The following is a 22,959-nucleotide window of genomic DNA, read 5'->3' on the forward strand; positions in this document are numbered from 1 at the left end:
TTAAAAACGCTTAGTCTCGATATTTACATACGAGTTTCTCTCAGGGTTTCTCAATTTAGCGCTCCCGTCATTTTGCATTGATATTATAATAATTTATTCAGTCTCCACACTTCTACTTCGTTGAAGTCATCGAACGGTTATTAACATACGTCTTTTTAACGAAACATGATTAAATGAATACGAATAGTAGTTGAATCACAATCAAACTATGGCAGCACAAATTTCTTAAAAATCAAATCGCGTAAGCAAAACGTATATTTTACAAGACATATACAGAATTTATGAATATTGATAAGGCAGGCAATCACATTCATGCTTATGTGAAGTTATATTCACTTTTATCGATATATCTGTTTTTACATATTTTAATTTTTTATTTCACTTATTTATTTATTTTCCCAGCATTTCTCTAATTTTATTAATTAATAAAGTTTGCGCGTTTCAAATATTCTATTATATTCTAATATATTACGGATGTTCCTCTTTTGAATGGATCCTCTTTAAAAGAGGATTTCGTGCTGAGTTACGTCATTCATCTGCAAAGTATTTATACAGTAAGCAATGGATACATAAATAATAAACGGAGCGTGAATATATGCAAGGATTGAGAACTCCTGATATATATCTATATATTATTTTACGATTTTGTCGCGACGTACACACATGCAGGTTTGACTTGCGAGCATCGCATCGTACAGGCTCGATCAAACAGCGAAATTCCAGAATTTGTTCCAACCGCCTCGACGAGCTTTGATATGTAGGATTTGTTGCAATATTCCAATACCAATACTACCAGTTACGAATTGTATGAATAATCAGGTGGACTTGAACAATGACGATGGCATATACGAAGATTGGAAACATAATTCTAGGTTTCACGGCTCGATCGAGCGTAAAATCGCAACACCGGGATTTTCGGGCTCATGATGTAAATGCAAACTATCGAGTATCGATTTCTCTTAAAGCGCAATGGTGGAATACAGGTGAAATTTTAATATATCTTACAAAGGACTAAAGAATAAAAGTTATAAACGTTTAAAAAATATGAATCTAATAAGTGAAAAATATTAAATAAAAGAGGAAAACTTGGTAAGAAGTTCGTTATCGAGTTTCGTGTTATGTTCGCAAGATTTCTGTTCAGAAAGTTATGCCGAGCTTCTCGCAATGCTGTGTACGTACGTGTTCTGAGTTTCGACGATATTTCACGCCTTCTGTTTTGTGGTCAAGCGTGAAATTCGCCGTGACCGAATTTTCAAACATATCAGGTACAAGTACGCTGCGCGATTGCTGCTTGCGAATCAACCAATCTAATTCTACGCTGCATTTTTCTTCTTTTTCTTGAAATAACGCGGCTGTGTAAATTCCTCAAAACTTTTCCATCGAGCTGCAAGACGGTGCATATCAACGATCGCTGTACTACGTTACTTCTATTCAAAATCACCATGGATCATTGTTTAACAGGACTGCGACTGCTTGGAAGAAAGAGAACCAAAATTCCTCTGAAATATTTAATTAATCTGTTTCGTTTAGTGTTGTTTAAAAATCTATAGTGTCTATTAGCAGTTTTGCTGAAGAAAGGATATACTTTTAGCGTTTTTTACTATTATGGCTCGAGACGTTATCGCGTTTCTTGATGATGATGATACACTGTTATCATTGCTCCTTCAATATCTAACAGTGTATATAAACGTTTTATATTAAAGACATTTAATATTACTATCGATTTGTATAATAGATATGTATCAATACTTAAATCTTAACAATATTTAGCAACAACTTCGAATTTTAAGAGGTATAGTACAATACACATTTTGCATTTTTTAATGCAAAAAAGTTACTCTCTGGTAAGTATTTTCATGTTTATTTGTGTCTTCAATGTTCATGGGAATCTATCACAGAACAACAAAAGTTAAAACCAATACAATCCCCCAAGACACCATTTATATATTTATACGTAAAATAGAAATTGTTTAGATTTAACATAAATATATTTCTCCGTATTCATTACGCCAGAAATTAAATTCGTCAGTTTTAATTTGGGAGAAAAAGACAAACATATCTGCATGTCGGGTCTTAATATGCCGCAGAAATGCAGAGTATGTCTATGTCCTGTGTTTAATTAACTTGTATAGAGTTTCACGATTCGCAATCGCAAAGTTCATGTTTCAACTAATATTTGATCGACGTAATATGAGCATCTCGAATCACGTTTATGTCGAAAATGTGGTTTCTTCGGGTTTCAAATTTAAACAAAGTAATTAGCGCATGTCTGAGAAAGTACATATAATATTGTTAATTATTCATACGTTTATGCTCTTTATAGCATAGTCTGTCTAAAAAGTTCCGAAACTGATTTTGTCTTGAATGTACAAGTAATACCATTTTTCCGACAACTAACTTTTAATATTAATATTTGACTACTTGTGCAATTTTTTCATGATGCTGCATATATGCTACGCGATATGTTTCAAAAACCGGCCGTGTGAATTCTGTTGGATTTTTTCCCTTGTAAAAATTTTTGTAATGGAACAGCGGATTGTTGTCAAATTTTATTTCAAAATTCAAGAAGGGTGTTGATCAATTCCAGAGTCACAGTCTGAAACAAATTTTGTTTCAAAATTCAAACCTGGATTGATTTCAGAGGAAGCAACCAAAGTGAGAGCGACAAAATTTAAAATCAAGATGATGTTTGTCGTTTTCTTAGACACAGATGGCTTTGACTTCAGAAAATGCAAATGAAGGGAATGCTTTTGATAAAATTGTAGATATCAAAGCAAATTGACTTCGAAATAGTTTTCAATGTGACGAGCGCATTGAAGAGCATTTCGAAAGATGATTACTATAAAAACTTCTACACAGAGAAAAAAATTTGTTTGGACTCGAGAGTTCTATTTATTTCATTGAAACAAATTTAATTTTGAATGAAACATATCTTGTTCAATCAAAAAAATTTAGTTTTAATGCAATTAATTACATTCTTAATTTAAATATCCATTTGGTTGGACTATTCCAATGCATAAATTTGTGTTTAATTTAAAAAAAAGCCTTTTCTCTATGTAACGGTTGAAAGTATGTTCTGAGCATTGCATTGAAGTCGAAGAGGGAAAGAATGGAGTATGTTGAAAGTTTTTATTAATAAAATTTATATATCTCTGTTTTTCGATTTTTTCTGAATCCAGTCAGAAACGTTTTAGACGTCAAATCGTGTAAAGCGAATAGTGACATTAAATACACAATTAGAAGCTTGCATGTAGAGAAAAGGAGAGAGAGAAAGGGAAAATAATCTAATAGAAAGGTGTTTCACAATTTGTTAACTCTTAATACATTGCACACAATAGTTTTTGGTACCTTTATTACACACGATGAATCTTTCATGTTCTGGGTCAGCTGTTAAAAAAGTTTAGTTATTGAGTAACTCAAAAATGATATATTTTGTTAATAATATAAATGGATATAAATTGAACGTTTATTACATTTTAAATAATGCATTTTATCATTGATATTGCGTTACAAAGTGTTAAATTAATTAGAGGAAACATTTTGAATATTTTTCAATTTTATATTTATTACATTTTACAAATATTATTTATAACATTCAATGCAAGTCATTTCATTTTTAATTTTTTTAATAGTTTGTTAAATCTTTGCGGTGTAAACAAGAATTAATTAAAAATAAAAAATATACAAATTTTTTTAGCTGCAAAAAGGAATTACACTTTACACGTAATAGGTGCCTTAAGATTTCGTGAATTTCTGAAACTTTCTCGTTGGAAGATACGCAGAAACAAGGGTTGGCAATGCATAAAGCTTGTTCTTTAGATACCAAAATTTTTTTTAGAATGAGTATAAATTATTTGGCCATGTGTACCTAGTATTCCGAAGGAAAAAAACGTGAAGCATATGAATTGTGTGTATTAAGGGTTAATATTAAATTATTGAAGATATAATATTAGATCATCAAGAGGTATGCGGTAGCGTCTCCGATGCCAGGTGCATAAAATCAATCAACTAAACGTGACTATGTCCATTGTACGAGTATCAAGCGCTACCATTTTCCTTTGCTCGGAAATTTTACACACATCAAGCATATTTTCGATTACATCACTTCCGAAGCACGTTTCTTGATAAAAAATTTATAACGCGATGCTTTTTTTACGCCACGTCAATGTAGCCTTTGATTGCAGCCGCTCCGAAAATTGATGCTGTCAATCTCAAAATCTCGAGATCTGCTCTAAAAACAGTAATTTTATTCCTAGTTTCACGTGGTGAGCGATTTTTGTCCCTCTAGCCGACATGCTCACGTTTGAAACGTGTTAAGATTTGAGAGATTTACATGTTTGAAATTTAAATAGAAGAGATTCATAGGATTATTTTACTTCTTTAAGAAAGAATAATCAATTTAATATTGCTTGATTTTATATATATCTATAAATTCCCTTCTATTCTTGGAAACTATTAACACTTTGACTGCCAAAGTTTTGTAATCGATCTTCGCACTATTATTTTACACTCCAATTTATTCATAAAATAACTATTAAAAAATTGGTAAAAGATCTAAAATTTAATGTTTCTCAAAATGTTTATGGATATTTTGGCTTGTGTGCATTAAAGATACACGCAACGTAGGAATAACAAATATCTTTTCTGCATCGCGTATATTAATGTAAGTTAACATATTTATTGCCGCCTATCATTTTGATATTGAACTCGATTAATAGTATAGCTAAGTGCTTCTAATTTTGGTTCCATAAAATATACAATTAAAATATATATTTTCCAATAAAATACATTTTTTAATAAAAATTTTTGACTATAGTATATATATAAGTTGATCTCTTTAGATTTCCCATAATATATTATATATAAAAGTTAATAACAAAATGTTATTTAATTTAAAGGATTGGGTTACCATTGCTTCTTTGATATTTAACAGTTTGAAGAAATCATCAATATAATGGCACACCGTCTGGACAATTAATTTCGTGACTGTAGATGTGTATTCAATTACATACACATGGCAATCAAAGTGTTAACAAGACCGTGCAAATTTTTTACTTAATGTATCATTTTTATCTTAACATTTCTTTGATAAATATGTTAGTTATCTGAGGCGTGTATAGTGATGTATTTAAATCAGTCCAGATGCAAATTTTTGCACGGCCCGAAGTGTTACGAACAAATCACGATATTGTTCGTTTCGATAAACGTTACGTGCGTTCGTGCTGATGCAATAAAGTCTACAATCAAAGCTTTTTACTAGGTTTTTGAATGCTGTGCGACTTAGCTTTAAGCCTCCGATGTACATTTGTAAATATTTTACGAGCTACACACAAACGGTACTGTTTAATCCTATATCGTTACGTATAGCTTCGCATTAAACGTGGCGCGGTTTACGACGACGTTCTGATCGGGTTGATTTGGTAAAACGTGGTTTACGTACGTTTCGTGCCGTATGAAGCCCGGACGAGTGTGCGGTCACTTGCGATAAATGACATGTGTGCTCGAGCGTGACAAACGTCCGCAGAATTGAACGACGTTCGTCGTGGATCATCGGGGTTTCGCATATCGTACTTTTTGCAAAATGAGAAATTGCTTCGTTAGTTTAATTGTTTACGTCATTATGTCAAATGAATTTCGCGAGTTTGAAATAATCACGCGACATGGTTCCCCTTTTAACACGCTAATAACGTTCTTCGTTCCGCTATTTCGTATAATCGGGACCGCGTATATTTGTCCTATTTAAAGTAGTATGCAACTAATGGTAGATACAGCGCTAATGGAGATTAATGAAATTTGTAAAGTCTTCCTACGAAGTAACGTTACGAAGACGAAAACTGTCGCGAATGGAACCTCTCGCAATTTCGCGAATTTCGCTTCTTTATAGAAATTCGCGAATTTCTCTCTGCTGTTGTATGTCGACTACTTCCAACTTCTTTTTTCCCGTGACAAGGTGACGGTATTTTGGCAAGACGCAAGACAATATTCGCGTTACAATAACGTTTAAAGTTACTCGAGAGAGGGAACACGAGACGATTCCGTCGTGGAATGAAACATGGTTTGGCGCCGGAAGCGAAGAGAGACGCCCGGATTTTTAAACTGCGGCTTTCAATTCGGGGGATAAATCTTTTAATTTATGTAAACCTTCGAAAGGTATAAAATCTACTTAAGTCCCTTCGGCCACAATGAATTCACGTAAGCCGGCTGTGAAGTTTTAAGTCATTTTCATAACTTCACCGGGAAGTTCGTCAACTTTCTCTCTCTCGCTTGTCGACCGATCATCTCTCGACTTATCCCCCGCGGGAGCCGCCTCCGTCTCGTCTTTACCTTCGTAGATCGCGCCATGTGCCACTTAATAACGTTGTAAAGGGTAAAGAGACTTCCGGACGAAGTCGATCGCTTCTTAATTAGCGAAGTTCGCACGCTTTGCTTCTCGTATCACTAACGAAGTGCGGAGAACAAATATGGTAGGATGTGCCAGCGCGATCTCTGCATAATCCTCTCATTTCCACAACCCATCACGAGAACCACATTTTCATCCCCGTTTTGCATCGCGTTTAGCACTATATGGCTGTCTGATCCCGAAGTCTCCTTCTTAGAGGCCAATTAATAAAACGAAGGTGCGTATCAGATGCACGAATAAAATGGTTTTACTGAAGTATGTAAAAATTCAGCTAGATACAGATCTGAAAATAATTTTGTTGGAATAACCAAATTAATGTACATTTATTTTATTTTATTTACTTGACTATGAAAATAATTGTTTTATTTCGGAACGATTTTTAAGTTGTTCGTAATTTGATCATTTATTTTGGTTATTTTGTTGGATTATCAAAATAATTATGTAGAACAAAATAATTATGTTATATCGATACGTAAATTTTACGTACAAGTGAACGAGGTCATTAGGCGCTAAGCTATATCTTCAGTAATTATTAGGATGTCCAATTTGCTATATTAAAAACTAGAATAAGCGGAGATAAACTTTTAAAAATTCTGTCCATTTTTTTATATGTACAATTTGAACTCTCTGGTGGTCAGTATTATAACAAAGCGTGATGAGTAATTTCAATTTTTATGCAATTTTATGTTATTATTTTGGATCATTATATATTTTATTTCAGTGTTATATATGAAGAGACACAAAATTGGACGTACTTTATATTATTTTAAGTTTAAATTTAGTATTATACGTTCATTTTTTTTCTTTCCTTTAAGTTAATAATTAAATCATTTGTATTTAGAAAGATTTAGATTATAAATATTTTATTCATTAAAAATGAAATGTATAAAACATTTCACGTTACATTAATTAAAAATGGCCTATTTTCTTATACGTAAAATTTACGTATTGTTAGCAATATTGTATCACTCAATAGCGACAACATTCTACAGTCAAACGTTGATAATAATGTTACAAAAAGTTTTAATATTCTTTTAATTAATATCCTAGTCCGAGCGTCCTACATAATTATTTTGATGTTACAAACAAAATTATTTTCTGATCTGTATCTAGTGAATTTTTAGATATTTCAGCAAAATCATTCTTTCCGTGTGTCTAGATTTAGTGTTAAATGCACGGTAAAGATACGGGTTTCAGTCTGATGAATTAGAAGAGTATGAGACTTAACGGTTCCAAACGATGATACGAATGGTAACCAAAAATACATATTTGTGTGAAGAGAGAAAGAGTGAAAGAGAAAAGGGAGAGAGGTAAGCCTAGTTTTCTGTTATAGCGTGACACTTCGAAAGATGTTAGAAGGTTTCTTATAATCCTGAGTAAAATGGCTGTATTTTTCTAACCTGATACTTTCCCCTCTGTACATATATGCGACACATGTATATGATATGTATCGATACACTCATGACGATGTACGACACACGTGAAGACGATGTCACGATTTGCAAGAGCAAGTCGACATAGCGCTGTATATCTGTGTAAATATTCTAAGTCTAATTGGAGGAGCATGTTTACGTCTGTTGTGTGCACGTTTATGGAGGAGTATGACGGAGTTTCTGACGATTCCCGATAATCGAGTGAGAATTATAGAAACTTCCTGCGAAACGATCGGCACGCTGTCTTTCGAGGATGAAAGTGTTGGAATGCTATAACGTTAAAAAAAACAGAGATATATATTATACATAGTATATTATACGACGTAACGTACGCGCGTGTTATGCCGATGCGTGAGATCGGATGCTGTGTTTTCCTATGGATTTCTTATTTATTATCACCAATGGTCTATACAGGGCATAGGTTTAAGAAAAGAACTTTTAATTTGCTGAGATTTAAACCGCGAGAAAATAAGAGCGTAAAAAGAAATTTAAAAATGCTGTGTGTATACTGAAGGCAATACATATACATACTTAAGAGAGCGTGAAAAAATACACGAAAACACATTCACATGCGACATGAACATACATACACACAGAACAGGACACTTGTTAAAAGTAATAAATTATAGTATAAATTAAAAGTGATCTTCTAATTTTTACCTCCAGATCACATCTCTTTTCACTTCTGGATCACACGATATTCCAAAAAGAACGATGTATAATTAAATGATAAATAAATATGCGCGTACATGAAAGTTATGTTTCCGCAACGAGTCCTTACTATAATAACGAGTCTATTAATGAATGCCGTGTAAAATAATATCGCTAATGAATTTCGACACGGCACGTGTATTAAAATGAGTCGCGATCCTGCACTCGGAAATGCATACGATAAAAAAATTTCGCAACAGTTTCAATTACGGATGAAATAATGAAAAATAACGAAAGAGCCCGAATCCAATTTGCAATTAAATCGCTCATGCTATCTTCATAAAATGCATGAATGAAGTAATCTAACGTAAGCCGACGGTACATTATTCACTCTACGGCGCGGAGAAATTCTAGAATGGAAAATGAGATAAACCTATATTATTCTCACCAGAGCATAATTAAGTGTGAAACTTACAACTGACTTCTAGTCAGTCGACTTATTGCTAGAAAAATAATTAAAGTGGCGGATGAATGTGAAATTTATTTGGCTAAATAGCGAATCGTAAAACAACGGAGGTACACACTGGGCACACAATTATTCTGCATAATTGCTTGACAACTCGAGTGGAGATGAACTCAAAATGCAACGTACCACCGGGATATGAATACTTATATCAAACTCACTACATAGTGAAACTCTCAGAGTTTAATAAAGTTTAATATTTATAAATATATAGTATGAAACTCAGTTAAATTTAAATAATAAATTGTACTTAATATGGTTAATTACTTTTTTAAAAGTCGGAGTCCGCGATGTCAAATATATTTGTAAAAAGATAACATATGTAGTTTTAAATGTGTATATTCTATGAAGAATTGACACTTCTGTATATAAGAATATAAATAAAAAGTTAACACAAATAAATTTAAAATAATAACACTAATTTTAATGATTACAAATATTTCTAAATTTAATGCAAACTTTAAAAGTGTTTTACTGATTATACACCTGGTTTATTTTTTATTTATGTTCTCGTGGAAGTCAGTTCTTTATTCCGATCAGGTAATTTCTCCCTCTAGATATGACATCTTTTTTTCAAGTTATTATAGCTCGAATCCACGTGTGACTACATTGATTTGATTCAATGCAATCTGCAGTGACAATAGTCGCGGCCAACTATCACGGTCGTCAGCAAAATTCAATCTGCAGCGAAATCGTTTGGTGCCAACTTTTACGGACGTTTGAGGAATAAAAGGTATCCCGGAGTTTTGACCGTTTATACCCGTGTGAACATCGAGGTACTTGGACGTGTGATGAACAAAAGGAAGAGAAACCGAATGAAAATAGATAAATAGTGAAATAAAAGGTAGTACAAAAACGAACTGCAGGTGGTATGAAAACGTTATATCTGTTGTACGTGAACAATCTAAAATAATTTTTTCGCATCAAATTCTATTTGGTTTGTATATGAAGGAACTTAATTTATCGTTATCAAATATTTATCACGACAATTCTGAAATAGCGTTTCCGCGAATCCGAAATAAATTGTTACATTCAACTTCTTAATATTACAAAATTATAAACTTATAACAAACGCAATGTGTTTAACATGTGGAAATAAAAAGAATAAGAAATACATTGAAATGTTTTATATATTACTGATCACGAAACAAATTAATTGATACAATGGTTTTAGAAAACAATAAATTTTATTGATACATTTATAATACATTAAAATACTAGTAACAAAACAGATTTTTGCATTAGATAACACTGGATAATACTTAAAATTAATTAATTAAATATTATATTATGAATAACAACAAAAGATATGTACCACTTCTAATGTAATACCTTTGGTGACTTTTTCTGGTCACAGTAATTACTCAAATTTTATAAATGTATAGGTAATATTTTAAATATAATGTATACATCAAAGTAGTTTCGAATAATAGTAGTCCTAAATTGCTATTAAAGATGATATCCAACTCCAATCTGAAATAATATTTAAAAAGGTCTGTTATAATTAAATTAGTTTATATATAGTAAAAATATAAAAATTATATATAGTTATATTATATATCTTTTATATGTAGTGTGATATTTAATAATTATAATTTTTTCTAAGTAATAAGAATAAGTCTCAGTTATTTGAAAACATAGAGAAGCATATCAAATGTGCAACTTTTTGTGCGACGAAAATTATAAATTTACGAAAGTTATGAAATAAAAATTATGAAAATATTTAAACGAGTCATGTTACGATGTATTTTTTAGTTTTTGACCACATTATTTACCATGTTGTGATTTATTATTTTTAAATTTCATTCGCATTTTAGATACGTATTTGGAATTTCATCAACTTCGATATATATAAAATTCTGTGATTAAATTTAATTAAACCGTGATAAAATATAACGGTTACTATAAATATCTCCTAAACTGTGATAGAATCGCATTTAATGTTAATTCGATCTATATGCGACCCGCAAATATGCGTCATTTCAAACCTACAAGTTGGAATTCACGCGCGTGTATCGCGTATTTCACGCAATTTCAATTAATTTAATTAAATTCTCTTTATATGCACTTCCTCGGAGGATGCTCTGTAAAGGTAAACAATATAAACGTGAGCATGTGCCAGTCGATATTTCAACGAGCACAATTTGTTTCAGCCGACGTCGGGACTTGTTTCATCTTTAATCCCTTACGATTAATCATATTTACCGACTGCGAAAATAATTGCCGCCGTAACAAAACAAGCAACGCACGATACGCTGCTTCCTCCTGTCTTCTGTTGGCCGAGGTAGAAACTTCTCCGGGTGTAATTAATGTAAATAAGAAACCCAGGTGACTACGAATGAGATGCCTCATTTCTCTCTGCCTACCTTCGTTTCTTCCATCTTACGGTCCCGCGGAAAGAGAGCCGACACCTGCGGCACTCGGCACGCGGAATGGCCGTATCTCGCGTTAAATTTTTGAAGGATTTACGAGCGGCATTGCGCCTGAACGTAGAGCACGCGGAACATTTTATTTGTGCTCTTGCACAAAGCGAAAAACTTTCATTCTTGAAGAGAACACACATTTCAACGCCCGGCACCGAAGAAATAGCGCAATGATTTTTTTGTAATGCCGAAAGTAATACCGAGGAGAACTCGCAATGTTATTTAAATATCTGTATTTGATTATGATCTTCTAATGTGTTGCTAAGCAAAAAATTTAATATTCTTGTTATATAAATCGTCAATTGTATTTTTTTCATTTTTTTTTTTTAGTAGATACATGTAGTATTTCAATTTCTTGGAAACTCTGCAAAATATTAAAATATTTTGCAATAAAGTGTCACGTGAAATGTGACACTTTATGTATTTTTTAAACTCCATATTAAGTATATTGCGACTTTCCATTACTTTTGTATATATTACAGAAACGATGATTGACAGATAAATAAAACAAAAATAAAGAGAAAGACTCGGAAATTTTCGAGTCGCATTATTGGGCAGACGATTTACAAACTGATTTATTATAGATAATATATTTTGCACATGATTTATGCAAAATAAAATTTGTTCTAATATAACAATGCAATAAATTGGTTTCGCCTTTTGACTAAATGATTGAAATTTACATATATCAATAGATCTACAGAATTGTCAAGCACGAATGTGTATGATTAACAAAATTAGTTTACTAATTAATATTTCGTGAATACGTATATTCCATATTCATAAGCTTCCACCAGCGAACTTCCAACGTTCGATAGCATTTGCTGAAGCAAACAGACATACTTCCAAATGATAATTAGGAATCTACTGTATATAGAGAAGAGTATTGAAATTTCCAAATTGAAATATATTTAATATATGTTTGCCTGTAAATAGTCCATTTATAAAATTCTGAACACATTCTGCTCACATTTAATGCATTCACAAAATTTAACAATTAAAAAAGACTAAAAATATGTCTGCATATAAAAATAAATTTTTATAATAAAATCCTTATTGCATTCCTAATACTTATTTTATTACTTATAGAGTTTAATATAAAAATTTTGTAAGTACTATTTTATTCTCTTTTTACCTTTCTAGTCATTTAATAATATGCTAATGAATGCAACGATAAATTTGAACACAAGCTCTTGTGAAATAAATGTTTATCTATGGACATTTATTATACTTGTTAATTTTTATTGTTAATTAAAATCTTGTAGAAAATGTGATCTTTTAATTTATAAATTTTAAAACATTTTTTTTTAATCGTTAAGTTATACATATATTATTTATATAGCGTGTAATAAATCTCAAATCGATTGGAAAAATTAGATGGATTATTTCAATCTGCGATATTATCACTTTGACAGATTGTTTTGTAAAATGAAGTATAATGTATAGAAAAAGTTATTACCCCACCCAACAATTTGAATGACCAATACATTAGTCATTCAAATACAAATGACATTTATACTCGCGGGGATTGAATTATTTAGTCAATTAAATGGAATAATAAATTCATTTAACGAGTTAGTAGCTGCGCAGTGAAAAGTGTAGAAATATGAATGCACTAAATTTAATGTCAAACTCCGAAGCGGCCTGGTAATTTCTTTCTTCTAATACACGCTTTTGCCCGAGAGGTGTGGCCGCTTTATCCCGAAAGCATAAAGTATAGCAAAAACTGCAATTTACTTGATTTACTCGCGGAAATGTACGGTGTCACGATACGGTGGTGCCGTTCGTGCAAAGTGAAACATAATGGAAGAAAATCGTAAAATGCTGAAAAAGAAAAATGTGATACGTAAGAAGATGAAGATACATAGGACAAGATAGGAAAAGAAGAAATAAAGGATAGATTGCTCGTAACTGACAAGCACGAAGCTAATAAAAACGACCAAAGCAATATTGCGCCATTAAGAAAGCTTTCGAGCGATATGAGTATCGCGTACCGCAGATTCGTGCCTTGAGAACTCACTTTTGCAAATGCGAGAGCGTGCGGTTGCGCTAATTTCGGCGAAGTTAAACCCGCTTTTCCTATCCCAGGTTCTATCGGTCTCATGGCGGGATTATCCGTATGTAAGGTGTAATTTATTCCGTCGAAACCTCCCAGTTGCAGTTGCAAATCTGTAAAATACGTTAATTGCATTATGCCTGTGTACAAAAAAAGTTGTTGAATAAACGAGTCCTTAAACATAATGGCGGTCGAATTATTATATAAACTCGATAAAAAGATAATAATTATAGTAGTAATAATAATGTTTCCATGTTGGGTAAAATTTCATCTCGAGCCAGTATCATACAACATTTCCTATTTGCATCTCATAATTTTCGTATCAAGATTTGAAGAATTTTACAGATAAATTCTTGCCAAAATTGAAACGCGTTATATCACTCCGTTATTCCATTAAATTCCGGAGCGCTTTTAACGGATTACTATACCTTCAGAGAAATTCCAGGGTGTTACGTTAAAATGTATGTTACGGTCGAAACCGAAGATGGAAAACTTACTTAGAGTATAGTACTAAGATACCTGTGGGGTACCATGGATTTCTTGCCTCTTGAGTTGATCGTAATTGTTCCACGTGATGTAAAGTTTGCCCAAAGTTCAAAGTTGGTATGCTCGCAGGTATGTCCATCGTCATGCTACCAGGTATGCTCGTTGATATGCCACCAGTTATGCTTCCAGATATACCATTGGGTGTATTTGAAGTCAGACTGTTTGGTATGCTTGCTGTGAAGTCCACAGGTAAATCTATGTGAGTGCCTGTAGTAAAATATAAATAAAAGGCTGCAGTATTCGCATTAAGTATCAAATTCCTCTGAAATATTAATATTTATGATCTCACAAAATTGAAGAAATTGACAAAATAATCCCCCTTGTGATAAATTTATAAAATTACTTAACGAAATGTAACAGTCGCAATAATATAATTACATGTTTGTTCCTTTGATATCGTTACCTTGTATTTAAAAAAAGAAAAGCCATGTACATTATTAAGCTTTAGATTATCAGCTTTAGATTATTTATATAACATAATTATAAAACATAACCATATCACATACCTAGCAGTAACTTGTTCTTTGCTACCGCGTTGGATGTCATTATAGATTTCAAGGGCAGCGTTGTGGAAACGTCATTTTTAATTTCTATTGGCCAAGAAATGGGCGCGATAGGTATATTCGGTAAAACGCGTTTCATCTTCGAGTTTAGAGACAGCGGAGCATAGCCAGAAGATATTTCTGGTTCTGAGAATTGCTGCAAAGGCCAATGGTGTTTAACTTTCACAGGCAGCGTGTAGTCCATTAAGGAGGTCTGAATATCCTTCAGGCCAGCTTTGTGCTCTTCCGGGAGAATGTAGTTTAACGTGGAGCTTTGGGTTTCAACGTTTTTGAGTGCTTCTGGCTCTAGGAATTTAACGTTATGCTCGTTGATCTTGAGGCTCGTCGGTATATGTGAAGACGTATGAGCGTGCATGTCGCTATTGTCACTCAGAGTACGAAGAGGATATGTGATAGATCCATGTTTAGTAGCATGAAAATAAATCGGTTCAAGGACGCTAAATCAAAGAGAAATCAAATTTAATTAACATAATTATTTTATATAGATTAATTAGCGCGGTTAGTTTTTCTTTATATTCTCCATTTTGCATCAATTATGAGAATTATTAAGAGAAATAAAATAAACTAGTAAAAAAAATAACAAGAGTTTATGTTAGGATATTCACAAAGACTATCAGTAAAAACACAATGAAGAAAGAACGTTGCATTCAACATTTTTTAATTTTACAAGAAATAAAGAAAATATATAATCTCAATGCATAAGCAACATTTTTATATTAAATTTTTATATTATCGCTTTTTATGAATGATAGTTGCAACATTTTTTTAGGGAGTCTTTCAATTGGAGTGAAGAATATGTAAATTATTTAGAGATACAACTTTCTTATTACTACTTTAAGTTCATAATTTTACAGACTGTGGCAATAAAAAATTATTAAACAAAATAGAAGTAATTACGGTAAATAAATATTGTCTGAAATATATTTGAAATTATATTAATTTTACGCATAGCTTTGCAATGACATAGTGCGATCGCCTCAGGTCCATGGTATGCGAATGACATTCTTGTCCAGCAATTGACTTAACTTTACAAGTTTAGTTTACTGCATAGTTACGCTCTATGTAACCAACGTGGCAGATAATAAACCTCCGGTCAGCCGTTACGTACTTTCCGGACGGCGCTATTGATGTTGCCAGGACAGGCGAACTGGGCTTGGTTGTTAAACTTGTTAAGATGTGACCTACAATCGAGGATTGGTTTGTGCTAACTGAGATTGATGGAACAGTTGTTGGTAAGCTGTCAACTGGCTAAAAGCAGAACAAACATTTATTAGTTCTGCGCGCCGCTGATTCGTATCGATATATTTTTTCAGTGCGTTCACTCTTGTTTATCATACATTTTGTAATCTTCAATGTCCAATAACATATTACAGTTACATACCGCAATTATTAATATAAAATTATATAAGAAAATTCGCTAGTCTTATGTTTATTCAGTACCTAGATGGTCGATACAAATATCGTTAATAATAGCTTTAATAGTAAATGGTACGTAAAATATATGCATAAGATACACCAAGAAATAATAATATAATGTATAAATTTACATGCAATTGATATTATAATACATGTTTACGCAACATTGCAATGATTGAAGTAAAATAAAATTGCATAAAATTGTGTAATATTAAGTATAAAATTATGTTTTTAAATTTTATCCGTTTTGCGCAAGTTATTCTAATTACAAGTAGAAATACGTAACACAAAACTTGATATGGTTGACAGAATCGAAATGGTTTTCATTTACAATTGCAACTATATTCATTGCAAAAATAGATAGGTACGTAAAATTTTTGGCGAAATAGATTTTGCCTTCGGCTGAGTATCAGATTCAACAGACAGGATTAAATTTTGATTATATAATACCTCGCTTTGTAAAATCGAAATATCAGCTGTCATAGATTTTGCTCACCGCATTACAGTTGCTGATCGACGTTAGCGAGTTCCATCTCGGACCGAGTTTCACCTTGGAAGCTTCTGAGGAATCGCTCATACCAGAGGAAACAGAAGACATGGCAGAATTATGTCCGTGCACAATAAAAGGCATTGATGATTGCGTCGTGGGCGTCTCGGCGTTTAACGGAAGATACTCAGAAGACGGAACCATCAGCACCGAAGACAGTTTAGGCACATGATTGTCTATGAAAAATATAATTATCATACGAATAGCGTAGATACAATTTACCGTAAAAAAATGAGGGGGTAACCACTAGCTGAAATATTGTCCCATCGATTATATGATTTCATATGACTTCATCTGATTATAAATAACTTTTTCCACTACATATGAAATAATTTGGTAAAATACACGATTTTATTTAATATTATACAATGATTTCTTGTGGTTGCATATGTAATTATCGGATTATACATAGAGATTTCATATGAATTTTATAATGATTTCGAGGATTCTGTCCCACGATTACATTAAGTTACCCCCTCGTAAAAAAATTCCCGAGACATCAATGAGCCAACGTGATGATGCTATCCTGAACGAGTGAAAAAAACAAAATTGTCCCCTGAGAATAATTCATTATTTTTTAGTTCGAGGGTTGATGTTATATACAAGAATCAGTAGAGATTTAACGTGATAGCTGAAAATTATTCTGCAATAATTAAGGCGATGTAATCAAGTTAAAATTCTGAGGGGACAAATTTGTCTAACGTCTCAACTAATAAATTGTTTAATGATTTAGTAGAAAATTCAATATCGAGTTTTTCGCAAAACAATTTGCGCGAGTTAAATTAGAAGGGAAAAAATTTAATTGTATCTATTTTATCGGAGAAAAATTTTCTCTCTGATGTAAAATTATTTTGGTAAAAATTTTTCTCAAAATTTTTCAGAACTTTTATAAATTTTAGAATTTTCTTTTAATTTTTATGTAAATTTAAGAATTTTTTAGACTTTTAAAATAATTTTATAACTTTTTTAGAAAACTTTTCTAATTTTTTACTAATTATAACACTTTTAAATGCTGAGAGAAGTCTATATATCTTTTTTAAAATTCTTTATACATCTGAATTCTGAAAAATATTTTAAAAGATAGAAGATTTTTAAGATTTCCCATTCTATAATTTCTGATTAAATCTTATAAAATCTTTCCAGAAATTATAAAATAAGAAATCTTAAAAATTTTAAAGTTTTCAGAATTCATATATATGAAAAATTCTAAAAAAAGTTATATACTTTCTTAATATTTGTGAAAAATGTTCCGTATAAAAATTCTGAAAAAATTTGCATTAGAATATATAAAGAGTTCCCATCATATATCTTCGAAATTGTGTAACATCTGTGAACTCACCGTACTTTGTATGTATCAAAGAATTCCCGTCAAACGAAGTCAATAAATTTTTATATCGCTCGTACAAATCGATTGGTTTAATGTAAGAATTATCTCGATAAAATTTGACCGAGTTGGAGATGGATGGAGATTCAACGAAAGCCTTTTGCTTTTGAAGCGCTTGTTCAGCCGAGGATGATTGTCCGCGAAATAAGTTTTTAAATGGTGTTTCAGTTGTAAACAACTGTTCTTTGAATGGTGCTTGGCTACCGTATGTCGACGTTTGTCCCTCGGAGATTTCCTCTGGTGTAAGCCATTGTTCTTCGAGAGGATTGTCTGTGAGGACAGTCGGTTCTCCACGCAATTGTTGATTCTTTAATATTGCGTCTTTGTACAATAGTTTATCTCTAAACGATGTTATCTTAAAGGAATTCTGTTTGATCGGTTGATGATGAAAAACTGTTAAGCCGGATGGATAGATGGCTCGATTTTTTAAGGGTACATCGCGAAAGGCTCGCTGGCCAGTAGTTTGATCTCTCACTGGTACAGCGGCTGAAATTTGCAGACCGATCGTTTTGTCGATAAACGGTTCATTCAGAAAGAAATTCCGCGAATGTGATTCACGATAAGACGTGACGTCCACATTGGAAGAACCGTCTCTTTTAATATCGTACGCTTCCACAGATATCAACGTCACAGCGATGACAATAGTCTGAAGACAAATAAAGACATTCACGTTTAGAAATATCATGATCACGCTGACGATTTTCACGATGATTTTTTAAAGGCTCACCAAGACTTGCATTTGGTACGTCATAGATGACCGTGTGTTTTAAAATTAAAAAATTTACGTGTTAACTTCCAGTACCAGCAAATTTTAACGGTGACATTGAAGATCGAACGTAATGACTACAAGTGTAAGTGATTGAGATCGACAGTCTTATATAGGATCGATGATATCTCTTTCTTTTCCAGTTTTTCACCCTTCCTTTAGCAGTGTAGGACTGGTCTGGTAAAACACGTCTACAACACTTGGCATACTTTTCTTCTTTTAGAATTTGAACTTATGAGTTTTCTATATACAAGATGCGATATAATACCATAATTTTATAAGTTGCGCATTTTCTAGGAAAGCATATTAAACTTAATATGTATTAATATTTCGATTGTTTTATTATTCCATTAGAAATAATATTTTATTAAAAATATTGCTTTTAAAATTTAGATCTTGGCTCTCAAAGGAAATCTAAAACATTTAATTCTAAAGCATATAACCAACTTGTTTTTAAATATATAAAGATATTTTTTTAAATAAAGTGATTTGAACGACTATTTTTGAAGAATTTTATGAGAAAAAAATCTTATATAATTAACTTTAAATTTTAAGTGTATTTTAAGAGTATTAAGATTATCATAATAAGGTTATATATTGATATACTTTTTTAATGCTCACTAACTACTTGAATATTAAGAGGAATAAGTATACTTTCTTCTCTGTAAATCATTTTTATTTTTTCTTGAAACTGTATTGAACTTTTGCTAAGAATATAAGAATCTGAAATGGCTAAGAAATTTCTTCCATCGTACGGATTGAAAAGAGAAATAAAGATACACTAAAAGAAGAATTGCGCTCGCTACTCCGCGTTTTAAGTGCAAGAAGGAGCCACGTCCGCCTCGAGGTTCTTCGAAGGAAATTGCTCGCAATAGATGCGGCCAATTGCAAAGGCTCTTTACGCACAGATGAATTTACTTTAGGTATGTATCATTTCAAAGGAACTCGTTTTCCACTAGATCTTTCGACTTTCACTTGGAAGACAAATTGGGAAAACTGGGGGGAGGGAGGTTTATACTGAACTTCAACTTCAAGTCCGAGATTGAAGAATGAGAAACAAACGAAAGAAAAAAAATAAAGAATGTCTTCTTCTCTAAGTAGTGTGCTGCGCGAAAAAGCCATCTGCGTTTCAACGTTTCACGTGCAAAGTTTATCTTACTTCTCGTCTTATGAGATGCGGATCCGCCGCTTTCTTCGTGGCGAACGGGCAAAGCAATAATCAACGAGCTAGAAAAACGAGATTAACTTTTTCTATCAGTTCGATCACTCTTGTGAAGTACGTTTTCCTTTCGTCACATCATTCTAATCGAGAATACCTATGTGTTGAACGTTGAACTTAATCAAATTTTTCCGAAGTTACGACAATTATAGAGGAAAGGTTACTATTATTTTATTAATATAACGCTCCAGATTTTTAAAATTTAATGTCAATTTAATAATCATTTTGGAAATAAAATTTGTTATTATCAAGAAAAATACAAGAAAATTAACATATTTAAATAAATATCTACTGCTTAAAATATAATTTGTACATTTATATTTGTAATTTATAATACACATGATTTTTTATTTTATATATAACTAAAGTATAATACATATTTATATTCAATAGCATATGTATATATTAAGACATAAGTAAAAACAATTGTTCAATAAGAGTATAGAGATATAAAACTATAAACAACAATAAACAACAGAATTTTTTAAATGTTCAACCTATTGAAGAAATTTGTACCATGATTTTTAAATATTCCTTTTAGAACACGTTAAGAAAGATGTAGAAAATATAAAAAACCGCGCGATAAAGTATCGATTTTTTTTAATGGATCATTTATTTTAAATGAAAGACGGGTCATAATTCATTTTATAATTTATCCATATACAAACTCGAGGGCTAAGCTGGCGGTATAATTTTTATTACTTCCTTACTGTCGCCTCTTTAAACCTCTGCGGACGTTCGGAACGCCCCGGCCATCCCTCTAACACCGTGGAAACTTACGATCGTATTTCACGCGTTCATGAGGGCTGCTGCTTGGGGATACTAAAACATTACTGTTTATCGAAGGTCGGCTTAAGAGCGGTACCATGAAAATTATTATGGGCTGTCTTTCGAAACGTTCAAGCTGTAAAGGTGAGCAAAGGCACCTGGTGTATCTATATCAGAGTTGTCACGAGGTTTCTACACTCCAGTGCATGTGGAAGAAACTTAAAAGACTCGTATTAAAGATAACGATACATAAAGAAAATATGCGTGCAATAGAAGTTGAAAATCGAGGGAATCGACCAATCAAAGTGTAGTTTGAAGTTTCGAATAGCAGACATTCTCGGGGATGCTCAATCGTGACTATTTGAGTCGCTCAAGTTGCATTGCTTGCGTTTATTTTTATGACCTTTATCATTTCGCGAATCATTAGTAGTTTCTAAACGATATAAAACAATCAAAGCTAATCTATCACATAGTGATAGCGCATACTGCGGTACTCTTAAACAGAACACGCGAGCATGTTAATGAGTTTCTGCGAACCCTCCCATAGGCACGAAACATTTAATACGCCGCACGTGAATTCGATGCATTTGTCGATTAATGCACATAAAAGTATTTTGGAACGCATGTACAGAAACTTTAATACGCTACAAAACAGACGTGCACGCAATTACGAGTTCAACTTTTTACGAAATTATTTATTGTTTGGACATCCCTATACTTGTGTGTATGAATTATTTAATAATATTGTTATGTTTTATATTTTAATAACAAATTTATGAAAAGTAACATTGAAATTGTAAAAAGACGTAATATTGATGCGAAAGATCTTCATATTTATGTGATGCTTCTCGTTAATATGAACATCTCGTTATATTAAATTTTGACGCATCATTTAATTATTATTTTGTATTAAATTAAATGATACGTCAACGTTAGATTACTCATTAATGTACATATTTTTCTTATATTAATTTTAATACGTCGAAGCGTGTGCAAGTTTTTAAAGATACAAGATAAGAAACGCAAAAGGTATTGTAATATCAAAATTATAATATAATAATATAATAGTTATTAAGTACAAATGTTACAACTGAATAAATATTTCATACTGCAAGTTAATCCGATTGCAATAGCGTTCCAACTTTAGCAAAGTGCTGATATTGTCTGTATTGAAAAATATTGAACTTCTCGGAAAAGTCCATTACATTACGTACAACTGTCAAAGTGGGATATACTGGGCGTATTGATATCGTAGGTAAGTTAATATTCACGCTGTAGAAAAGCCAGTATCACATTTTAAAAATATCGTGTATATCCATATAAATCCGAATATAATGGAAAAATGAGGATCGAGTTAGAAAATGGTTTGCATAAAATATTAATAACATACAAGGGAAAAGCAAAATTTATTTATTTACACAAAAGACATGATATTTAATTTCTTTATTATTCTGCGTGCCATTGTTAATTGATAATTAGCTAAACCGTATACGTAAAATCTTTTAATTTTAATTTTACTGATAAATTTTTTAACATTAGTGCAGAGTTTTGCGATTATTAAAGACATTAAAGACATTAAAGAAAGTCTGTACTTATTGTTTTCTAATTTCTAGCATTTTACATTTTGGAATTAAGCACTTAAATTAAACATTTATTAAATAAACATTTAATTAAACTATGATGTCTGGAAACATTCGGTAAAGAAAACTGAATTTTAAAATTCATCAATTTATCATTATTATTAAATTACGTCGTCAACACAAGTTATAAGATACACAAATTATAAGATGACAAATTATAACTAACTATAATGAATACTTATAATTGTTTATAGGTAAATATGATTCATATACATTCTATAATGTAAGTAATTTTTAGAGTAAATTTTTCATAGGTAACTACTTCATAGGCTCATTTAAATTAGTATGAAAATTTACCATAAAAGCTTTTAACAGAATTGCAACCGCGGACTACGCACCATTTGTTTATGAAATTCATATACAGCTGCGAGATGATATAAGGTTTTTATATCATCTCGCAGATGATCTTTAGTATTATTGCTATACAGTCTAAAAGCATCATTAATAGTATCATTTTTCAATGATTCATACATTAATGATGCATCTCCTTGGAAAACCTAATGATGATAAAATAACATCTCAATGATGATATTTTTATCTTAAAAAACAATATTCAAATAAAGAACCACATTTTAACTTTAATTTTATTTTATCTTTTTATTTTCTGTCTTTTATAGAGCATGA

General features: G+C 31.7%; 1 protein-coding gene across 1 annotated transcript; it reads right to left on the reverse strand.

Annotated features, from left to right (window-relative positions):
• Positions 1 to 10,344: 10,344 nt before the first annotated feature.
• On the reverse strand, positions 10,345 to 18,627 carry LOC108726050 (uncharacterized). Its single transcript, XM_018453417.1, has 7 exons — positions 17,898 to 18,627; positions 16,508 to 16,734; positions 15,704 to 15,843; positions 14,539 to 15,032; positions 14,004 to 14,239; positions 13,451 to 13,597; positions 10,345 to 10,480 (listed from the first exon to the last, which is right to left on the reverse strand). The coding sequence occupies exons 1-7, from the start codon at positions 18,625 to 18,627 to the stop codon at positions 10,457 to 10,459; spliced, it is 1,998 nt and encodes a 665-aa protein (XP_018308919.1). The 3' UTR covers positions 10,345 to 10,456.
• Between the last annotated feature and the right edge of the window lie 4,332 nt (positions 18,628 to 22,959).

Source organism: Mycetomoellerius zeteki, unplaced genomic scaffold, assembly GCF_001594055.1.
Source record: "Mycetomoellerius zeteki isolate Tzet28-1 unplaced genomic scaffold, Tzet1.0 scaffold382, whole genome shotgun sequence".
Classification (NCBI taxonomy): domain Eukaryota; kingdom Metazoa; phylum Arthropoda; class Insecta; order Hymenoptera; family Formicidae; genus Mycetomoellerius; species Mycetomoellerius zeteki.